Here is an 18,158-nt window from a genome sequence, read left to right as displayed (position 1 = left end):
GTGCAGCACCCGAAATGCCAGGCAGGGTCTGAACTGTCACCCTGGGACAAGGAATGGGGAGGGAGACATCCCTGAGTCTCCCTGGACTCCCTCCAAGCTCCCCCGTGCCCTTGCAATGTTTTCTCCCCTGCACATTGCCAAGAAATGGCTGGAGGCTCCTTCCTCCTGCACTTGGCTGCCGGCCGGTGCCTGAGGCGGAATGTCAGAGCAGACAGACGGGCTGTCACCCAGCACAAGGTCACCGCCGCCTGTCCCCCGGGTCCCAGAGACAACCGGTCCCAGTGCTGAGCTGCTGCTGGGGGGGCTGCGCTGGGGGATGCTCTTTGGACACCCCCCAGGGATGGTGGGAAAGCGAATTGTGCTCTCATGTCCAGGAGGGTCTGTCAGTGGGGCAGCAGCAAATGAGCAAAAAAAACAGCAAATAAAGGCAGAAAAAGGCAGCTCTGAGGAGGTCTGGCTGCAGGACTGTTCTGCTCCACCTGGGTAAGGGTCTCCAGGGAGGTTTCTTGCAGATGTGCGACAGGTATCAGCATGATCCAAAGGTCTGAGAGCAGAGCTGTGTCCCAGAGGATCTTCTCTGTAAAATGAGCTTTCTTGTCCCTTGAAATTAACTCTTCCCACCCCAAACCAGTCTAAGAAGTTGAAATGCAGTGCCAGGACTGCTGGACTTGAAGGGGTTAATCCCACCTACCCCTCTCCACAGGCTTTTGAGCCTGGTCTGTAGGAGTCTGGGTCCTGGCCAGACTCTGTGTGCTGCCATATGGAATCCTCCACCTGTTTGGGGGCTTTTCCTCCCCAGTCCTGGTGGTTTGCCCAGACCTGGCCGCCTTTCATTGCTTCTGATGGCAGGTTGGCAGCATCAGTTCTCGAGCTGGCGTCGTCCCGCTGGCGGGCAGAGCCCCAGAGCCAGCTCGGAAGGAAGGTGGTCCCGTGTAGAACATCTCCTGCCAACGTGGCCTCAACCCAAAGTCATGGGGCTGGAGCAAAACCTCAGCCCGTGGAGGCTCAGCGATCTGGCTGCCTCTGCCTGCCCTCAGCAGCCCTGGCAGCAGAAGCGATGAACGGCGGCTCGAAGGAGCGGAGGGGATGCTCTGTCTCGCTCTGGGAGCCGCTGGGCAGCTGGCTCCACACAGCCCCCTCAGCAGGAAGGTGCCAACTGGCCGCTTTAGGTCGGTATTTCTACAAAGAGACCGAGCGAGACGTCCCCAGTTCTTCTAATGGCATCTCCACTGCTTCCATGACAGGACCGTGGGTGGCAGCAGCAGCAGAAGGGACCTCCAGGCCACCCACAGGTATGCCGTGTGGGTCTCGGCAGCCCCCATGGCTTTCCTGTCCAGGTTCTCCAGGAACGGCACCAGGTCGCCGAGCCGCGGCTCGCGGGACGAGCGCAGCAAGCACCCCATCCTCAGTGTCTTCGAGCTCGAGAGGCTGCTGTACACGGGCAAGACCGCCTGTAATCACGCTGATGAGGTCTGGCCAGGACTCTACCTGGGAGACCAGTATGTATCGGAAGGGGACAAGAACCGGGGGGCTCGGGGTGTGTTTGTGAAATGGGAAAATCCTAAGAGTCTGGTTTCCTTCTCCAAAATACCACCTTGCTCGCCCTTAGGATGCATCCTTACATATATGGATGCATATATTCTGATAAAAGAAAACTTGAAATTATATTGTACTCAAATGTGGCTTAAATTCTGAGTTTTAGTGCTGCATTGCAATTAATGTTGTTCTGCAGAACTTTGGAAAAAATGGGATGAAGTACGGTACTGTGAGTTAATTTGTTCTTATTATTCTCTAATAATTTTGAGACCAGATGAAAATTTAAATTGTTAAACTCTGATTTGCATTGAAAAGCAAACAAACAAACAACCCCAAATGCTTCTCAGGTGTAAATATTTGCCCAGGACAGCCCTTACGCTGTCCTTGGAAACGTATTTTTTAGCTAAACTTACGCATCCCTGCGCTGTTTCTTGCTCTGGGTAGAGATATAGCGGCCAACCGGCGGGAGCTGGCTCACCTGCGCATCACCCACGTCCTCAACGCCTCGCACAGCAAGTGGAGGGGGGGCGCCGAGTACTACGAGGGCACGGGCATCCGCTACCTGGGCATCGAGGCCCACGACTCGCCTTCCTTCGACATGAGCCCCTACTTCTACCCTGCAGCTGACTTCATCCACCAAGCGCTGAACGAAGGTCGGTGGGGATGGTTTCTGGGAGAGACGTGGGGAGCAGGGTGGGGAGAAATTGCCTTGGGGAAGCTGGATTAACATCCTGTTGCTAAGCGTCCTAAAAAACACAGGTATTTCTATTTCTGCACGCCTGAGCCACAGCTCCGGGATGCACCATGGCAAACAGTTGGGTCCTCAGTGTTTTTGTAACGGGGTTATCTGGTCTGCTGTGAGCCAGCCCCTTTGTTTCACCCCCAGGAAGGATCCTTGTGCACTGTGCTGTTGGGGTGAGCAGGTCGGCCACCTTGGTCCTCGCCTACCTCATGATCCGCCACCACATGCCCCTTGTAGAAGCCATAAAGACGGTCAAGGACCACCGCGGCATCATCCCCAACCGGGGCTTCTTGCGCCAGCTGGTCGCCCTGGACAACGCCCTGAGGATGAAGAGGAGTGCGTGAAGGATGATGAGCGGTTGTGCGGGGGGAGCCGGGTGTGTGCAGTGCTCACTGGACCGCGATGCCCGCTGAGCGGCAGAGACGGGGCTCCCTGCATGGTGCAGACGCTTGGCAGCTTGTGGTTCACATGCAACTGGCCCTGGGTGTCCTGCTCGGCTAAAGGGGGGTCCCCAGACATGCGAGCTATAGTGGTAAAGCATAAGCCCTCAGCCTGCAATCCTGCACCCTCGGTCAGCCTCCCGCACCGCCTCCTGCCCAGCCTGCTCGCTCCATGATGCCTCCGGAGGGACTCGGCCCCACGTTTCGGGTTAATCTCTCCCTGTTGGCTCCGGGAAGCCTTTAAGGCTTCATTCTCCCAGGTGGTGGATGCATTTGCCAAGCCAGTCCCGTCCCTCCCTCCCAGGAGACTGAAGCTCTGTGTGTTCCTTGTCTTGTTTCCCATTTGTTCTTGGTCTGTGTAGCGATGTGATATAATCTGGTCCGTGATATAATTTGGTCTGGTGTGTGGGCTCAGGCAAACAGGCCTTTTTTGTCATAGTGTTTGGGTGTCCTCCATGCCTAGTGTTAACCTGTAAAAATAAAGAGAGTGCTAAGGAAAAAGCTTGGTTGTCCCTTGTGTGCTTTTTTTATTTACAATGGAGGTAGTAAAATACTGAGACAGAGAGGTGGTGGATGAACCATCCCTGGAGACATCCCAGGCCAGGCTGGACGGGCTCTGAGCAGCCGGAGCTGGTGAAGATGTCCCTGTCATGGCAGGGGGGGCACTGGGGGAGCTGGGAAGGTCCCTCCAACCCAAACTGTTTTGTGATTCAGTGATTCTGCCGGACGATGGGGCCGGTTTGAGCAGCACCCCTCGCCCGTGCGTGTTTTAGGGGTCCGGGCAGATCCAAACGCCCACGCCGGGAGCAGCAGCACTGTGTCGGACCCCGAGCTCCCCCCGGGCCGCTCGGCGCTGGGGCGGCTCCGGGGGCGGTTCGGGGGGTTCGGGGCGGGGTTTGGGGGCGGGGGGGGCCGCTCCCGGGCCAGCCCCTCCCGGCCATGGCCCCGCACGGCGCACGGCGGAGCGGCTGCCGGATGCCCCCGTTCCAGTGGTGCCACGGTGAGAGCGGGGGAACTGGGGGGCTGAGGTGGGGGGGCCATGGGGAGCCGCTCCCCTCCCTCCTTCCCGGGGAGAGGGTGCGAGTTTGGGGGAGCGGGCAGCCCCCGCCGCCCCCAGCCCCTCCGCTGCCGCTCCCTGCTCGGTCCGTCCGTCCGTCCGTCCGTCTCCTCCCGCTCCAGCCCCGCTCTGGGGTCCCCGGGTGTCCCGATCCGGCCGGGGAAGGAGTTTGTCTCCCGGAGCAGCGAGTCCTGCTCATCTCCCAGGAATAAAGCCAATTACTAAACGGGTTTGCCATGCTTTCGCTTCATCTGCTGGCCGCAATGAAAAAAAAATCCAACAAAACAACCCAGACCTCTTTCATATCTTTCATGTGTCCGCAGAAGTGGAATAAACTGATTTTGAACAGCCCCCAGACGAGGCCCTGGCTCCTCGCTCTCGTGTTTGCTGTAAGAAATCGTCAGGAACGTGGAGCTGAGTTTGCACATGTGAGGGGGGTTTTAGTTTAAATGAGAAGTGGTTTATTTTTATGATTAAGTAGTTGAGAAGCTGCGCTGGGAATTCCACCATCAAAGCCTGGCCTGAGCAACAAAGGCTGGGTTATTTTGATTTATGAAAGGGTTACAGCCTTTGAAGCTAAATATAATGCAAGCAGTGGCTTCCTCTCCTGTAACACATAGTTCGTGTGTTCTTGTGCAGCTTGGGGGACGAGAAGCCCCCGGTCCTGCAAACAGCCCTGGACATGTGGTGTGTGCATGGGCTTCCATTAAACGGAATGCAAGTCAATGCTCCACAGCAGAAAACGCAAACGGGTCTGTGTTAAAGAAACATCCCGAATAAGAGGGACGTTGCTTTTTGAGGCTCTGGGCGGCCACAGCTTTCGCCAGCTTGCGAACGCACGGGCGTTGGAAACAGCAGGAACAGAGCCCACCCGCGTTCAAAGGGCAGGACGTGGGTGCGGGAGACCAGCCGTGGGCTCCTGACTTGTGCGTTTTGGCTTTAAGCCCTGAGCTGGCAGATATTTACATCAGCAGAGTCCAGCAAAATTGCTTATCCGTGCGGCCCTAAGGACCTTTGCAGAATTGGGGCCATTGGTGTAAGTAAGTCTGAGAGCCACTAAAGAAATCACATTTTCAACCCAAATAGGTGTATTCAAAATACGGTAACAGGCAGCATATGCTGTGCTGCCGGGGCATTTCAGCTCCTCTTTGACATGACGATTTCTCCTCTTGTTGCTCAGCTGCGGTTCGGGGGACTTTGCAGTCCCCAGGTGACTTTATTTGGGGGGGACCTGCTTATCTCCCATGGAGAACGGTTTGGCTTAGGGGGCAACTTTTGCAGGAAGCCTGTTCCAGCATCACAGCAAAAATTATATGGAGGCTGCATTCAATTTTCTGATGCAAAGCCCACAGCTTTTGTGTGGGAGTAGAAAGAATGGTTTTATTTAATGACCTGCTGAGTTTTCCATTTGTTTTATTGAACAAGAATTGGGGTGAGGGAGAAGCTCTGCTCAGCAAAATCCATGTGCCTGCGCAGGATGGGCTTACAAAGGGGAGGGTTTGCAGCTTGCATGGAAAAAACCACTTTGCTGGCAAGATGAGCGGCCTTTCTGAGCATCCTTCTTGTAGAGAGATGGGTCCGCAAAGTCAGCGCGTCTCTGGAGGTGCTTTCACAGATGTCTAGTGACACCTCTTTTCGCATCTTTCAACTAAATAATTGTTCTAGCACTTTGCCTTCAGGGATTCTGGTTTCGGGTGCAAAACCGCCAGACTTAACCTGGTGAAATGGGTTGTTTGGGGTTGGTGCCCACCAGTTCTTCATTTCGGCACCACAGCCTGGAGCCCGTGGGCTCTTGAGAGCCTGTTTCATGTGAGTGAGCCTTGCTGAGCTGGTGAGGCTGAACGTAGCCGTGCCAGCTGTGTGCAGCTGGCGGGGACACGTCACACCGGCGCCTCTGCTTCCCTCACTATGGGGCTGGACTCACAGCACCCTCAGTGTTTTCCCTGTTTCTGGTCTCTCTCGGCACCCGTGTGGCTCGTACACACGAGGAATTCGGGCGCTAACGTGGAGCAGTGCTCAGCGAGCAGCTTGTGGGGCTGGGGAATAGGGTTTCTGCCCCACGGGATGGGGCGCAGCGGCTCTCCTGGCAGGGACGGGAGCGGCTGGTGCTTTTCAGCAGATTCTTGGAATAGCTTTCCATCTGAAATACACGTAGGAAACGTTATTGTTTCATTCGTGACCCATTATTGTTCCACAACCCAGGACTCTCTGTTTGGCCTCAGATGAGGCTCGTCCATCCATCAACAGCTGCTCTGCAGCCCATGTCCCACCAGCATTACCTCACTTGGTTGCTCAGTGTTTTTTTAAGAGCTGATAGACTGTTATATATATTTTTAGCATTTATCAATCCTTTCCAGCACGGAAGTGGAAAAAGAAAACAACCTTTCCTATTGTCTTTTCGTGCACCTGGTGGTCTCCAGAGCAGAAGGCTGGGAGAGCAGGACCCGACAAACAAATCCTCCCCTTCTCGCCCTGCAGAAGTGGCTGCTGAATTGTCTCTGGCGATTCCCGGAGGCAAAGATGGGCAGCGGCTCTGCCCTCTGGAGCAGGAAAACCCCATTTCCTACAGTGCAGACTCCTGTCTGCTGCCCGTTCCATCTGCACAGCCACAAACCGCGGTTGAAACTTGGGAGAGCTCCGAGCTCCCCGACAACGTATCGTCGCTTGTGCCCGTTTGCAGGGCTTGCTCGGCCTCCTGCACCCAGCGCGTTGCAAATGCAGGTTTATGACACCAAGACTGGGCTGTGCTTTCCCCGTGGGCACAGCTCACGGCTCCAGCGCCGTGGTGAGACTGGGAATAACTGGGAATGGGGTGTCCCCGAGCAGGATGTCACCCCAGGGCTGCCGCCTGCCCGTCCTGCTCGGGCTCCCCTTGATCCGCAGATGAATCGGGTCCCTCTGCAGCCCCCGCTGCTCATTCTGTCCCCACTGCAGCGGGGACGAAACCAGACGGCCCCAACCTGGGACCCCGTGCTGGTGCAGTTTTGCCGCCCGCAAATTTCATCCTCTCATGAGAAACAGGCGGAGGATTTCAGTGGGTTGTAATTAAAGCCAGAAGTGTTTCCATAGGAGCTTTTTGATGAGACCAAGGGACGGGGCGGGGGGAGATGCTCCGCAGAGCACAGATGGGGCTCGGGGGCTGCTCTCCTTTAAAGTCCCGTCTGAGCGAGATCTGATGAGAAATCAAAGCTGCAGCTCTTGTGGGGTCAGCGCGATTTCAAGACATAAAAAGCGGCGCTTATTTAGTGCCAGAGCCTGACTTTGCATCAGCTCCCAGCAGAGGCAGCTGCCGCCGGGCTGCTGTTTCCCTGCCTGTTCCCTTGGTTAGTGGGGACCCTGGGGTGGCCGCACTGTCACCGTCTCTATGTGACGCCCTCTCCGCGCTCCCCCCGCAGTGTCAGCGTCGCAGCGGGACACGGTGGCCCAGGCTGACGTGTCCTGGCACCCACGGTTTTGCTGGGAAAGGGGATGTGGTCACTGTGGTGCTGAACGCGCTCCCGCGCAGCCCCGGCGCTTCTCCCAGCGCCGAGGACGAACCAGCCACTTGCCATTTCTGGCTCCCAGGGAGCAGTGACAGTCACCAACTGTTCTTGTTTTTCAAGCTCTTTTTTCGCTCTGTCCTTCCCTAAATCCCCTTCCAGCCTCCATGTGTTTCTCTGGAGATGAAAGCACGGGGCCTCCTTTTCTCCCAGACGCCTGGATTCTGCCTGGGTACGTTTGTTTGCACTGCTGGCGAAGGGTTTCGTGACTGTGGGAATGCAGCAGCATCTGCTCTCCGTGCTGCTCGGAGGGGCTGCTGCTCTTCCCGGGGAGATTCCAGCTCACGGGCCACCAGCCCATGTCTTGGCGTTGGTTCCTGCCCACTTTGCAAACTCCGGAGGGGACGGAGTCAGCCCGGGCTCTCCCTGCTCTCACCGAACATCTTCTTCACTTCTTTGTCCCCTCCTTCCACCTAAACACTGACTTTCCCCCCCAAAGGGTGCTCCTGCAGTCTGGGACTGATTTATACCAGTAAACCCTGCACGATGCCTCCCATCACGTTCCAGGATCTGCCACTGAACATCTACATGGTCATTTTCGGCACCGGCATCTTCGTCTTTGTGCTCAGCCTCATCTTCTGCTGCTACTTCATCAGGTGAGCCGGGGGGGCTGCGGCGGTGGGCGGCATCCCTGGGGTACCCCTGCCCTCCCCAGCACCCCCTTGTTTTGTCCCATGATGCGGGAGCCGCTCGCCAGGAGGATTTTCCCCCCGCCACGCTGGGGCCAGCGCAGTCGCGGTCCCCACGGTCCCCGCGGTCCCCGCGGCCGCAGCAGGGCAGGAAACGCAGGAAGGGGCTCCTGTTCTGCAGGGGAGCGGGCGGGGGGACGCATTGTGTCGGGCAGGGCAGGAGCGGTGCTGCCCGGGAGAGGATGTGTCTTTACATTTACACTCCCTGTGCAGGGACAACTATTTTTAACCCCAAAGCCAAGGCAGCAGTGGGTGTTTCTGCAGGGCCCGGGTGCTTCGGGATGCTGCATCTCCGTGCGTCTCAGCCGTTTTTGGGGCTGCAGATGCTCACCTCGGTGTCTCGGCTGGAGGACAAACGAAGGCTGCCCGCAGTCCCCTCTCCCCGTGTCTTGCTGGGTATCTTTGCCAGGCGGTTTTCCCCGGTGCCCTCGCCCTGGCCAAGGTCACAGTGGGGCTGGGAGCTGCCGGCGGGCGAGTGCTGGAAATAACAGCGTTTCCTGCACCACGAACAACTTCCTAAGGCAAACAATCGGGGCTGCCGGCTCTTATCGCTCCCCCGTTCCTGCTGGCTCTGCTCTGCCCAGGGCACAAACGCAGCCTCAGAGCCGCCTGTCCCCAAGCCCTGGCCGGGAAGGGCGGGCTCCCCTCCTTTCAGGTGCCTCCCAAATATTCTTGGCCGCCCTGTTCAGACCTGACCCTTAAGGATGCTGTAAAACTGATGGTGCCTTTTTCTCCCCCTCTCCAGCAAACTGCGGCACCAGGCTCAGAGCGAGAGGTTCGGGTACAAGGAGGTAAAGTCAGGGGTTGTTTCCCACATGTAACTGCAGCAATTCGGGGCCGCAGGTGGGTGGGGACACAGTGGGGACCGATGCTGCTTGTCCCAGTGGGGTGTATTCAAAAGTGGCATGACCTGCCCCTGGCCAACGGGGTTCAACTCATGGCAAAATCCCTCCCATGTTAATCTTTCGCCTCCATTTCTCCCTCAGGTGGTTCTGAAAGGTGATGCCCGGAGGCTGAATGTGCACGGGGTGAGTGGTACCAGGTTGGGATGGAGATGGGGCTGATGGGGACGATGCTCTGGGACATGTCTCACCTGACTGGTACCGGGTTGGGATGGAGATGGGGCTGATGGAGATGATGCTCTGGGACATGTCCCATATGAGTGGTACCAGGTTGGGATGGAGATGGGGCTGATGGAGCCGGTGCTCTGGGACACGTCCCCTCTGCTCCTTGGGGTCACAGGTGGCTCACAGGCAAAGCACAGCCAGGATGGGGACGTGCCAGCACCACATGGCTGGGAATGGGGAGAGAAACACCCTCCCAAGGGCAGTTTGGGAACTGGGCTGACCTCCCAGCTGGAAATACCTGGGAAGAGGCACCAGAGCGGTGGGATTTCTGGTGAGAGCGGGGCCACGCGTGGGCACCGCGGTGGGTGTTCTCACTCGCCCTCACCCCCGTCTCGCCCCCCACAGCAGACCTGTGCTGTGTGCCTGGAAGATTTCAAGGTGAAGGAGGAGCTGGGGGTGCTGCCGTGCCAGCACGCCTTCCACAGAAAGTGAGTACGGCCGGGCCGAGGGGCCGGGGAAGGGGAATTTCCGCAGCGGGGATGCGCATCCCCCCATTTTTCCGCCCCACAGGTGCCTGGTGAAGTGGCTGGAGGTTCGCTGCGTCTGCCCCATGTGCAACAAGCCCATGGCGGGGCCGGCGCAGCCCCGCGCGGGCATCGGGACCCTCCTGGACGAGCTGGTGTGAGCTCCTGGCCGGCCAGAGCCCGCGGGGACCGCGGCGGGACCGCGGCTCCGGGGCTGCCCACGCACCGCGGCACCGGCCCCACGGCCCCGGGGATCGGACGCTTCGTCTCGAAGGATTCGGGAGCTACGGGTTGGGATTTTTAACTCGCGGGTCGTCGCTTTGGTTTTGGGGGTTTGTTTGGGTTTTTTACGTCGCCCCGTGGGGACCCCACGGGGACAGCTGGGCACGGCGGGGGCTGCGTGTCCCCCCCGCTCCCTCCTCCGCTTTGCCACACAGAGTATTTTTGTACGTTATCCCCCCCGGACTCTCAGCCCCCCGCAGGGGGACACACACACAGTTTTCTGTAAAATAACGATTAAACGGACAATTTCTCAGCCTGTCTGAGCTGTGAGTGGTCACCGGGGGCGGCAGCGTTTCAGGGGGTGATGTGGGGAGCCAGGGGGAGGCCGGGACCCCCCAAAGGCCCCAGGGGGCACACAATGGGCCACGGACACGTGTCAGTGCAGAAAAATGCTCAAAGTGCCTGAAATGGACCCAAAACGGCCCGTCTGGTGCTGGATCCGCCCGCGATCCCGCTGGGCCGGACTCACAGGACACCCAAACCCCGGCGTTTCTATGCTGTTCTTTGCGAACATGAACGACGTCACACTGACGTCAGCGACCCCCCGGCGCTCAGAAGGGGAATGTGCCACGTCGTAACGCAGGGTGCACACGTCACGCAGTCGCGTGCCGCTCCCATTCATCATTTGCTATGAACCGGAAGGATCGCGGAAAGGGCCGCCGCACCTGATGGCATCTCCGCGCCCCTCACCTCTATGTCAGGGCGAGGGAGACCCTCCCGCCGCTTCTCCTGCGCCCACCGGTTCAGATCCCTCTGCACCAAGCGCTCCCGCTCTTACATCCTCCCTCACGCCGCTCTCCGGGCCGAATTATTCGCTCTTCCCCGCCTATCGGTGATTAATTACACATGCTAATTTATTCATACATCGCCACACCCTGTCCTCGCCGCGTTTACGGCAAGCACATGATTTTGCGGCAGCGGCGCGGTTTGCGGCGCCTGTTGGAGATGATGGCCGCCCTCAGCTGTGAGGAGGTTTGGGGCCGCTCCGGGGGTTGTTTCCCTCAGGGCGCCGCTCCCTGCGGGCCGGGTGTTTAAAACTGCGTGTGTTGGGGTGTTTAAAGGGGTTCTAGGGCGGCGAGGGCCGGGCCATGGAGCTCAGCGGGCTGGTGCGGGCCCTGAGGCTGGAGGGGCCGCGGGATGAGCAGCCGCCCCCGGCCGAGCAGGTGCTGCTGCAGCTCGGGCTGCTCCTCTCGCAGGGCCCCGGCGGGGCCGGCGTGCTCAGAGACCTGGGTGCGCTCATCGAGGCTGCGGACGGGCAGTGGCTGTTCGGGGGCCGGAGCCCCGCGGCGCTGGGCGAGCTGGTGGCTGCGCTGAGTGGCCACGCCGCACCCCCAAAGCAGGAGCAAGACGCAGCGGATCTCCCCGGGGAGGACAGCGCCTGCGCCGCCACGGCAGAGAGAGCGGCAGACGTTGGCTCAGTGTTTCTGCGTCTCCTTGAGAAGCTGGAAGCGGCCAAGGCTCAGGAGTCTCTGGGTGTCCCCGTGGTGGGTCCGATCCTTGGCCGTGTGATGGGGCCCATCTACATCTTTGCTGCGACACACGTTGTGGAGAGGCCCTGGACAAATGCGAGGTCCCAGTCGGTGGCGCAGGAGCTGCTGGCGTCGCTGGTTCGGGCTGCAGACTGTGGGTCGGTGGCTGAATTCCTGCGGGGGAAGGATGAAGATGAGGAGGGGAAGTTTGCAGCTGTGATGGGGATCTTGAAACAGGAGTTGACCAAGTGAGTAGGAAGGTGAGGGCGGCAGTGCAGAGGGTGGTGTGTTGAGCTTGTCTCTGTGTAGGAAATACTGAAAACTTCTGGGAAACCGTGTGAGCTCAGACATTACAAGACACTAGATGATAAATATGCGGCCAAAAGCTTCACAGATACCCAGTAATGGAAGCAGGGGGTAATTAATCAGAGCTTAGTATTCGCTGAGAGGCCCTGATGTGGAGGAAATCAGCATTCATTAATTCCAGCCTTCGCTGAGCTTCTGTTTCTGTTTCCAGAGACACGTGGAAGCGTAACCCGGCCACAAAGTTCGTGTTCTCCTGGACACTGCCTCATGTCACCCGGCCCTGGTTGGGCCATTACCTGGAGCGGGTCCTCCCGCCCTCGCTGCTCATCTCGGACGACTATCGGGAGGAGAATAAGATCCTGGGTGTGCGCTGCCTGCATCATATCATTCTCAATGTGGTAAGGGATCTGAGGAATTGGATCCTCTTCTGGGCGGTGTTTGAAGGATCAAACCTGTTGGGATTCCCAACTTGTAAGCCTGGTTCTGCTGTTAACCTGGCGATTCTGCTCCATCTTCCACCCTGTCCCTGTGTGTGTAGTTCTTCCAGCTGTTAACACGAAGCACAGAATTGCTTTGCCATCTTTAGAACTCAGCTTATTTGTGTATCAGCCAGTTTGCAGAGCAGGATATTAAAGTAATACCTGTGGAACTGCAAAAGTGCAGCTGGCGAAGGGAGTGAGAGCGGCTGCTCCTGTGCATGGTGGAGTTTAACCTGCAGTTATTGTAACACCTGCTCCCACTGTCTTGTCAGCAAAATTCCTAACGTGGAGTATGTGCGAGGGTTGGTGTGGTTTGGATTTTTGTTTAATAAGACCTGGGTTTCTGAAGGCTGTTGTCTTTTGTTAAGGTAGGTGGGTGTTGAATGCCATGCCCAGGAATAATGTTCTGTTCTCTGTTGCTGTAGCCAGCTGCTGATCTGTGCCAGTTCAACAGGGCTCAGGTCGTGTACCACGCGCTGTACAACCACCTCTATTCGCGAGAGGCCCCTCTCATCCAGGTAGGAACTTCGTTTTAATCTTCCTCACGTTATTACTTATCAGCCTCACGAGGCAGCGGCAGAACCTGTTTCCTCGCAGACAATCCAGTCAGGCTGTTACTACCACTGCCTGTGGCCAAGAGACAAAGTAATTCAGTGAAATCTCAAAGTGGAGGGAAAATCTTTTGCCTCGTGCCCTTCCCGGGTGGCAGCCTGGCTGAAGAGGGCTGGTAACGGGTAGTAAAAGCTGTGGTTGGTCAGCAGGGTTGGAGCTCACTGGTGTTTTGGAGAGAACACCAGCAGGATCACCCCGATTTCCCATCTCCCACCGAACCAGGCCGTGCTGCTGTGCTTGCTGGACCTGCTGCCCATCCTGGAGCGAGCGCGGCGGCAACAGAAGCTGCCCAGGCCCACGGCCGCCTGCGACGAGGTGCTGCAGCTGGTTCTGACGCACATGGAGGCCGAGCATCGCCTGGCGCTGCGGCGGGTGTACGCCAAGGCCCTGCCGGCCTTTGTGCGGAGGTGAGAGCGGCGATCGCAGCCCCACGGGGATCCGCTGTGCCCTTGGTCTGGATCTCCCTGCTCAGCGTCTCTCACCTTGGCAGGCTTGGGATCCTGATTGCACGGCACCTGAAGAGGCTGGAGCGCGTTATCCTGGGCTATCTGGAAGTCTGTGATGGGCCTGAGGAAGAGGCGCGACTGGGAATACTGGAGACACTGCAGAGCACCATAGAGCATGCTTGGCCCAGGTAGCGCTCCAGGGGTGAAAGATGCTATAGAACATGTTTCCTGTGCGTTCGCGGCCCGTACACTCCCTCTGATGGGCACAAGGAACGCGGTGGCTTCTGCAGCCTCATCGGTTGCTTGTCTTAAGGCAGCTACAATCCTGCTCCACACAAACAGCGGGTCCTGCCCCTGTACGTGGGAGCTGCTGAGCGAGGCTGTGCTTTCCCCAGCTCTAGAGGGTTTGTGTTGCTGTTTCCCCCTGCAGAATGCCGTGCAGGCTCCCCACGCTCCTCAGAGCCCTGCTGAGGATGATGTGGGATGTACACACCGACCGAGGTTCCACGCCAGAGCCGGTGAAAGCCGCTTTGCTCCAGGGAGCCACCCAGTGCCTCATCCTGCTGGATCGCTGCTCCGAAGGGCAGGTGAAGGTGAGCTGGGACCCTTAGAACGGGTAACATGGGGCATCCCAGAGCTCACGTGCTTCCTCAGGCCTGAACGGTTTAGAAAGCATCAGTTTCCACCACCCCAGCATCACTGCTTGACTTGATAGGTGACTAGATAAATATCAACATATATATGTGTGTGTATGGTTTGTACTATTCTCTTCCAACAGACAGCTGGGGCGGGTTGCTAGCACCACAAACCTGAGGTAGATACTGATGCCTTTGTTGTTTCAGGTCCTGCTGGAAGGTGTGTACAGCAGCTGCGAGGAGAACCGCGTCCGGGAATGCCTGAGACAAGTGCAAGAGAACGCGTGAGGCCTGGCTGATCCAACGCTCACCTTGCTTTTTGTATAGTAAAATATTTTTATTTATTTAAAGTTACTGTCTTTCTCATCCCACCCCTTTTAGCCCCGTAACTCGCCCAACCACAATAGAGTTGTGTGTTCCCCTGGCCACAGGTGAGCTGCTCCAGCTTCGGAACCAGCAGCAGTGCCCCCAGTCTGGGTTCCACCCCACACACAGCCCGAGCTGAGCCTAGTCTGGTTTTAGAGCTCAGGAGTCTTCTCCCTTCAAACTGCGCTTCATGCAGGACTTGTGCAAACCTGCTGCAGTTGCCTGGGGTCAGGACAGAAATCCTTCTTTTCATAAGGAAAATCATTAGTCTAGAGTATGGAAAATGGCGCAGTTACTGAGGGGCCTGTGCAGAGGGGCAGAAGCTGGAAGGAGTTTCTCGTGAAGCTGGAAGGAGTTTCTCGTGACAGGTCTGGAGTCCCGTCACTCAGCACAAAATGTGAGTTCAGGAAGGAGTCAGGCTGCTTTTGTTTTGGTGGCTGGCTCCGTTTCTTTTTCATATTCTATTTCGATGTAGGGACGTTTTCTTCTGGCTGGTCCTTTCAGGGGAGTTTTGCCCTTCGCTTTGGAGCGAGAGGCTTTCTTCTCTACTTCTTCCTCCTCTTCCTGCTCCTCTTCGCTACTTGTCTCCAACTTATCCATGTCCTGAGAAAGACCAGAGTGACATCAAAGCAAGCTGTAGAACTAAACCTCCTGTTTCAGGCTGACAGTTTAAATCTGGTGCTTCACCTACCTCAAAGTCGGTGAGGTCACTGTCCTCTGCTTCCACAAACTCTCTTTTATCCATGTCCTGTAAGAAATCAAGCCAGCAGCAGTCAGTACAGGCACGCTGAGCACAACACAGCGTCACGACTCACAGTGGAAGAGCCATCAAAGCCACCACTTGTACATACACACTTTTCTGAGGTCACCCCTCCGAGTTTCATCTTCTCACCCCACCATTCACACTACAGCGCCCCACACCCGGTCAGGGAGGGATTAACTGTGGTGCCATGGCTGAAAGCGTTACCTCCTCATCATCTTCCTTCTCTGCATCGGACTCGCTCTCGCTTTCTGCCTCTTGCTGCTGCAGAGCTTTGTCAAAGGCGTGGATGGGGAAGTTGTAAATGTCTCCGTACTGAAAAGGAAAATGTGGATTTTTGTCAGTCGCAGGAGGAAGGCAGCCGAGGTGCTACCAAACCAGGCTGAACTTGTGGCTCAGCCCCTTCCCTGATTCTGAAGCACAGAAAACGAGGGGTTCTGTGTTTTGGGGAAGCACTTTTCCAGCAGCGATCCTCACCGTGTCCTGTTTCAGCCTTTCCAGTAGTTCCTTCTCGATGGCGTTATCCAGCTGAGCGGCAATCAGGGCTTTCTCCTGGTGGAGCAGAGAGGAGCCGTGTCAGTTGTTTGAAAGACAAGTGGAACAGAGGGAATAGAAGGGAGATTCACAAAAAGCTGCCGTTACCTCTCTCCTCTTCTCTCGCCTTTCAATCTTTCTACGCAAAGGAACGAGCTTCCTCCTACAGAGAACAGTGAATCCATCAGCCTCTCACGTAGCAGAAGAGCAAATTTCAGGGCAACAAGCAGCAGTTACATTAGTTTAAGTGCAGACTACGCTGCGGTTCAGTCCGTTTAAGCCAGGTTCGTTTACAAGCTCTGCCTATACCAATGTCACGTCACTTACTGTCGCTTGAGTGTCAGCTTGCGGATGCGGATGAGGTACTGTGTGATCTTGGTGAAGCGCTGCTTGCACTTGTGCCGGATGAACCGCGGCCAGTAGATGAGGTTCTCATCGATCTCCTCCAGCGCCTTCTCATAGTTCTTGCTTAGCAAGACCTGGATTTAGAGGGAAAAGAGTTGAACTATGGAGCAGTGATGAAGTGGGGACGCATCTGTGCTTGGGGGCAGTCTTGGTGTGTTACGTCAGACTGCACTTCGTTAGCGATCTCATTAACTCACCCGCTCCCAGAGTCGACGGGGAAAAGCCGCCCGCTCTATCGTCTTCATGTACAGGTAACACCGACCTAAAGAAAAGGGCAATGGGATCCCAGGAGCGGGGCTGAGTGTGTCTGGGACAGCGGGGGGTCCTCAGGGTGCCCTCGGGCAGGGGGTCTTTGTCCCCTCCACACCCAGGGGCCATCTCACCTTTCTCCTCCCTGACGGTCGCATACTGGCTGTTGGCCAGCGGGCAGGAGGAGCGGTTGCACAGCCCCGTCAGGTTGTACTCATTGCGGCAGAAATTCTGCGTTTTTGTCCTGGAAAGGAGAGGTGAGATAAAGCAGAAATGGGGGGGACGCCCCACTGTGCCCCTCACGTGTGGCCGTGGTGACACAAGGACCAGGGACACACACATTTGTCCCTCCCGTGCCTGTCACTGCCGAAGCGCCTTGCACCCCCAAGCCGGGAGCGCTCGGCCCCCCAAAAACTCACGTTATCTTGTAGGAGCAGAACTGCCTGTTCCCCAGTGTGTCCCAGATCACCTGCGGGTGACAAAGAGGGGGTGACACGCTGCCACCCCACCTCCTGCAGCCCCCGGCGAGGCTCTTTGGGGAGGACGCCCCCACAAGGATTGGGGTCCCCTCTCCGCACGCAGGGACATCCCCGCTGCTGTCACAGCCCCGCTCACACCCCCGGTCTGTGTCCCCGCTCCCAGCGCTGGGGACACGGGGACTCCCCGCCACGTGTTGGGGGGCGCGCCCCGGCCGGACGCAACCGACCCAACGGCGGAGCGGGCACGGGGGGCGGGCGGAACCGAATCAACGGGCGGAACCGAATTAACCGGCGGAACCGAATCAACGGGCGGAAGCGACTCACGTCGTCCGAATGCATCGTGCTGCCGCGCTGCCATCGCCGGAAGGGGCGGGGCCCGGCGCGCTCTCGCGAGAGCGGCGGCACCGGAAGGGAAGGGCCTGTCCCTGACGTGAGGCAGCGCGGGCGGCTGAGGGCGCTCCGATCTTCTCCGAACGTTTCCGATCTTCTCCGAACGTTTCCGATCTTCTCCGAGCGTTTCCGATCTTCTCCGAACGTTTCCGAAGTTCCCCGATCTTCTCCGTCCTTCTCCCTTGTGCTTGCGGCGATGGGAGGTGGCAGCAGTGACGGAGACAGGAGGGTATTAATGCCATTAATTAACATGCAGACGCACGGTGTTTAATTTCAAGCTGTGAGAGGAATGTTTCTCTGCAGGTTCTTTCCCCAAGGTGGGAAGACACTTTTCACCACAGCTGCCAAGAGCCCCTTGTTTCTTCTGTGCCCCCAAGCTGCAGAGCTGTTTATAGCACCGCTCATGCGCTCAAAGAACGTGTTTCATTCAGCAGGGTGTGCCATTTGATGCAAAAATTACTGTCTAACTCTTCACTCTGAGCAGAGAAACTCCGTCAGCATCACCGGCGCTGCAGGTAATTCATTGATTAGGAAGCCCGAGCTGCCGGTGCTGGAGGAAAGAGCCGGATTTGCAGATTCACAGTGAAGTGATGCTGGGTGAGCTGCTTTGGGGGGGTCGCTGCTGGGACCCCCCGATCTGGTGCTCACAGGGGTGGGTTTCTGAGCAACCGGCCCCTGGGCACGCAGGGCGGGCTGGAATTAAACAGGGAGATGCGCTGTGGGGTTGAGAATAAATCCCCCAATAGAACAGCTCGCTGCTTTTCCTTCCATGGCAGAAAGCAAAGACATTTTCCTTTTATTCTTGGCAAAGCAGGGAAACAGGTGGGGGATAAAAATAACCAGGTTTTGAGAACGGGCTTAGCGTTAGTCACTTCCAGCCAGTCTAGAAAATATAATTTAATGTTGTGTGTGTGGAGCGCAGGGCAATGGGCCCGCGGTGGTGTGGGGTTGTCTGGCAACAGCCATTTACGACCGTCGGTAATGAGTCATAAGGTACCGAATCTTGACGAACTGTGATTATCCTCCCGTTTCCCCGCTGGCAAACGCATCTGCATCGTGCGGCTCTGGAGCGGTGAATCATCTGGGCTTTCTGGCTGCTCAGTCAAGACAGAAATGAGTTTATATTATAAACTGCCAACAGTGGAACCGGAG

The 18,158-nt window shown here is 57.2% G+C and overlaps 4 protein-coding genes across 8 annotated transcripts in view; 3 read left to right on the top strand and 1 right to left on the bottom strand.

Moving 5' to 3' along the window:
- Window positions 1-3,213, top strand: part of DUSP26 (dual specificity phosphatase 26) — a 35,088-nt gene extending 31,875 nt beyond the window's left edge. For both annotated transcript variants that reach the window (XM_082072641.1, XM_082072642.1), the window contains exons 3-5: window positions 1,245-1,499; window positions 1,981-2,189; window positions 2,423-3,213. In XM_082072641.1, the coding sequence (XP_081928767.1) occupies window positions 1,321-1,499; window positions 1,981-2,189; window positions 2,423-2,622 (588 nt within the window). In that variant the 5' untranslated portion in view covers window positions 1,245-1,320 and the 3' untranslated portion in view covers window positions 2,623-3,213. The remainder of the gene's footprint in view (window positions 1-1,244; window positions 1,500-1,980; window positions 2,190-2,422) is intronic.
- Window positions 3,214-3,658: 445 nt separating this feature from the next.
- Window positions 3,659-10,123, top strand: RNF122 (ring finger protein 122). 2 transcript variants are annotated; one of them, XM_082072575.1, is made up of 6 exons: window positions 3,659-3,718; window positions 7,754-7,910; window positions 8,749-8,794; window positions 8,990-9,035; window positions 9,479-9,558; window positions 9,641-10,123. In XM_082072575.1, the coding sequence occupies exons 1-6, from the start codon at window positions 3,694-3,696 to the stop codon at window positions 9,896-9,898; spliced, it is 612 nt and encodes a 203-aa protein (XP_081928701.1). In that variant the 5' UTR covers window positions 3,659-3,693; the 3' UTR covers window positions 9,899-10,123. The 2 variants fall into 2 exon arrangements, with proteins under 2 accessions (XP_081928701.1, XP_081928702.1); XM_082072576.1 differs by having other exon boundaries at window positions 8,990-9,031; window positions 9,476-9,558; window positions 9,641-9,883.
- Window positions 10,124-10,812: 689 nt separating this feature from the next.
- On the top strand, window positions 10,813-14,173 carry TTI2 (TELO2 interacting protein 2). 3 transcript variants are annotated; one of them, XM_082072540.1, is made up of 7 exons: window positions 10,813-11,503; window positions 11,863-12,049; window positions 12,556-12,648; window positions 12,965-13,149; window positions 13,233-13,376; window positions 13,619-13,781; window positions 14,031-14,173. In XM_082072540.1, the coding sequence occupies exons 1-7, from the start codon at window positions 10,965-10,967 to the stop codon at window positions 14,109-14,111; spliced, it is 1,392 nt and encodes a 463-aa protein (XP_081928666.1). In that variant the 5' UTR covers window positions 10,813-10,964; the 3' UTR covers window positions 14,112-14,173. The 3 variants fall into 3 exon arrangements, 2 of the variants coding, with proteins under 2 accessions (XP_081928666.1, XP_081928665.1); XM_082072539.1 differs by having other exon boundaries at window positions 10,813-11,593; XR_014186029.1 differs by lacking the exon at window positions 14,031-14,173 and having other exon boundaries at window positions 10,813-11,593; window positions 12,892-13,149; window positions 13,619-13,743.
- MAK16 (MAK16 homolog) lies at window positions 14,140-17,033 on the bottom strand. The gene is made up of 10 exons (XM_082072541.1): window positions 16,941-17,033; window positions 16,557-16,606; window positions 16,272-16,381; window positions 16,086-16,150; window positions 15,811-15,962; window positions 15,592-15,646; window positions 15,427-15,501; window positions 15,157-15,264; window positions 14,881-14,937; window positions 14,140-14,792 (listed from the first exon to the last, which is right to left on the bottom strand). Exons 1-10 carry the CDS (start codon window positions 16,953-16,955, stop codon window positions 14,604-14,606), a joined length of 876 nt encoding a protein of 291 aa, XP_081928667.1. The 5' UTR covers window positions 16,956-17,033; the 3' UTR covers window positions 14,140-14,603.
- Between the last annotated feature and the right edge of the window lie 1,125 nt (window positions 17,034-18,158).

The sequence above is a fragment of the Streptopelia decaocto genome (genome assembly GCF_964273445.1).
Source record: "Streptopelia decaocto genome assembly, chromosome: 25".
Classification (NCBI taxonomy): Eukaryota; Metazoa; Chordata; class Aves; order Columbiformes; family Columbidae; genus Streptopelia; species Streptopelia decaocto.
The sequence above is the reverse complement of the archived record's forward strand: the minus strand, read 5'-3'. Positions and strand labels throughout refer to the sequence as shown.

Bases quoted from the DNA above. Each gene is read 5' to 3' on its own strand.
- TTI2 (XM_082072539.1), top strand. From the start codon at position 10,965: ATGGAGCTCAGCGGGCTGGTGCGGGCCCTGAGGCTGGAGGGGCCGCGG. The intron at 12,050-12,555 runs GTAAGGGATCTG...CTGTTGCTGTAG, and splicing joins ATCATATCATTCTCAATGTG to CCAGCTGCTGATCTGTGCCA. The intron at 12,649-12,964 runs GTAGGAACTTCG...CCACCGAACCAG, and splicing joins GAGAGGCCCCTCTCATCCAG to GCCGTGCTGCTGTGCTTGCT.
- MAK16 (XM_082072541.1), bottom strand. The intron at 15,502-15,591 runs GTAACGGCAGCT...CTGCTCCACCAG, and splicing joins GGCGAGAGAAGAGGAGAGAG to GAGAAAGCCCTGATTGCCGC. The intron at 14,793-14,880 runs GTAGGTGAAGCA...GGTCTTTCTCAG, and splicing joins GTGACCTCACCGACTTTGAG to GACATGGATAAGTTGGAGAC.
- RNF122 (XM_082072575.1), top strand. From the start codon at position 3,694: ATGCCCCCGTTCCAGTGGTGCCACG. The intron at 7,911-8,748 runs GTGAGCCGGGGG...CCCCCTCTCCAG, and splicing joins TTCTGCTGCTACTTCATCAG to CAAACTGCGGCACCAGGCTC. The intron at 8,795-8,989 runs GTAAAGTCAGGG...TTTCTCCCTCAG, and splicing joins AGAGGTTCGGGTACAAGGAG to GTGGTTCTGAAAGGTGATGC.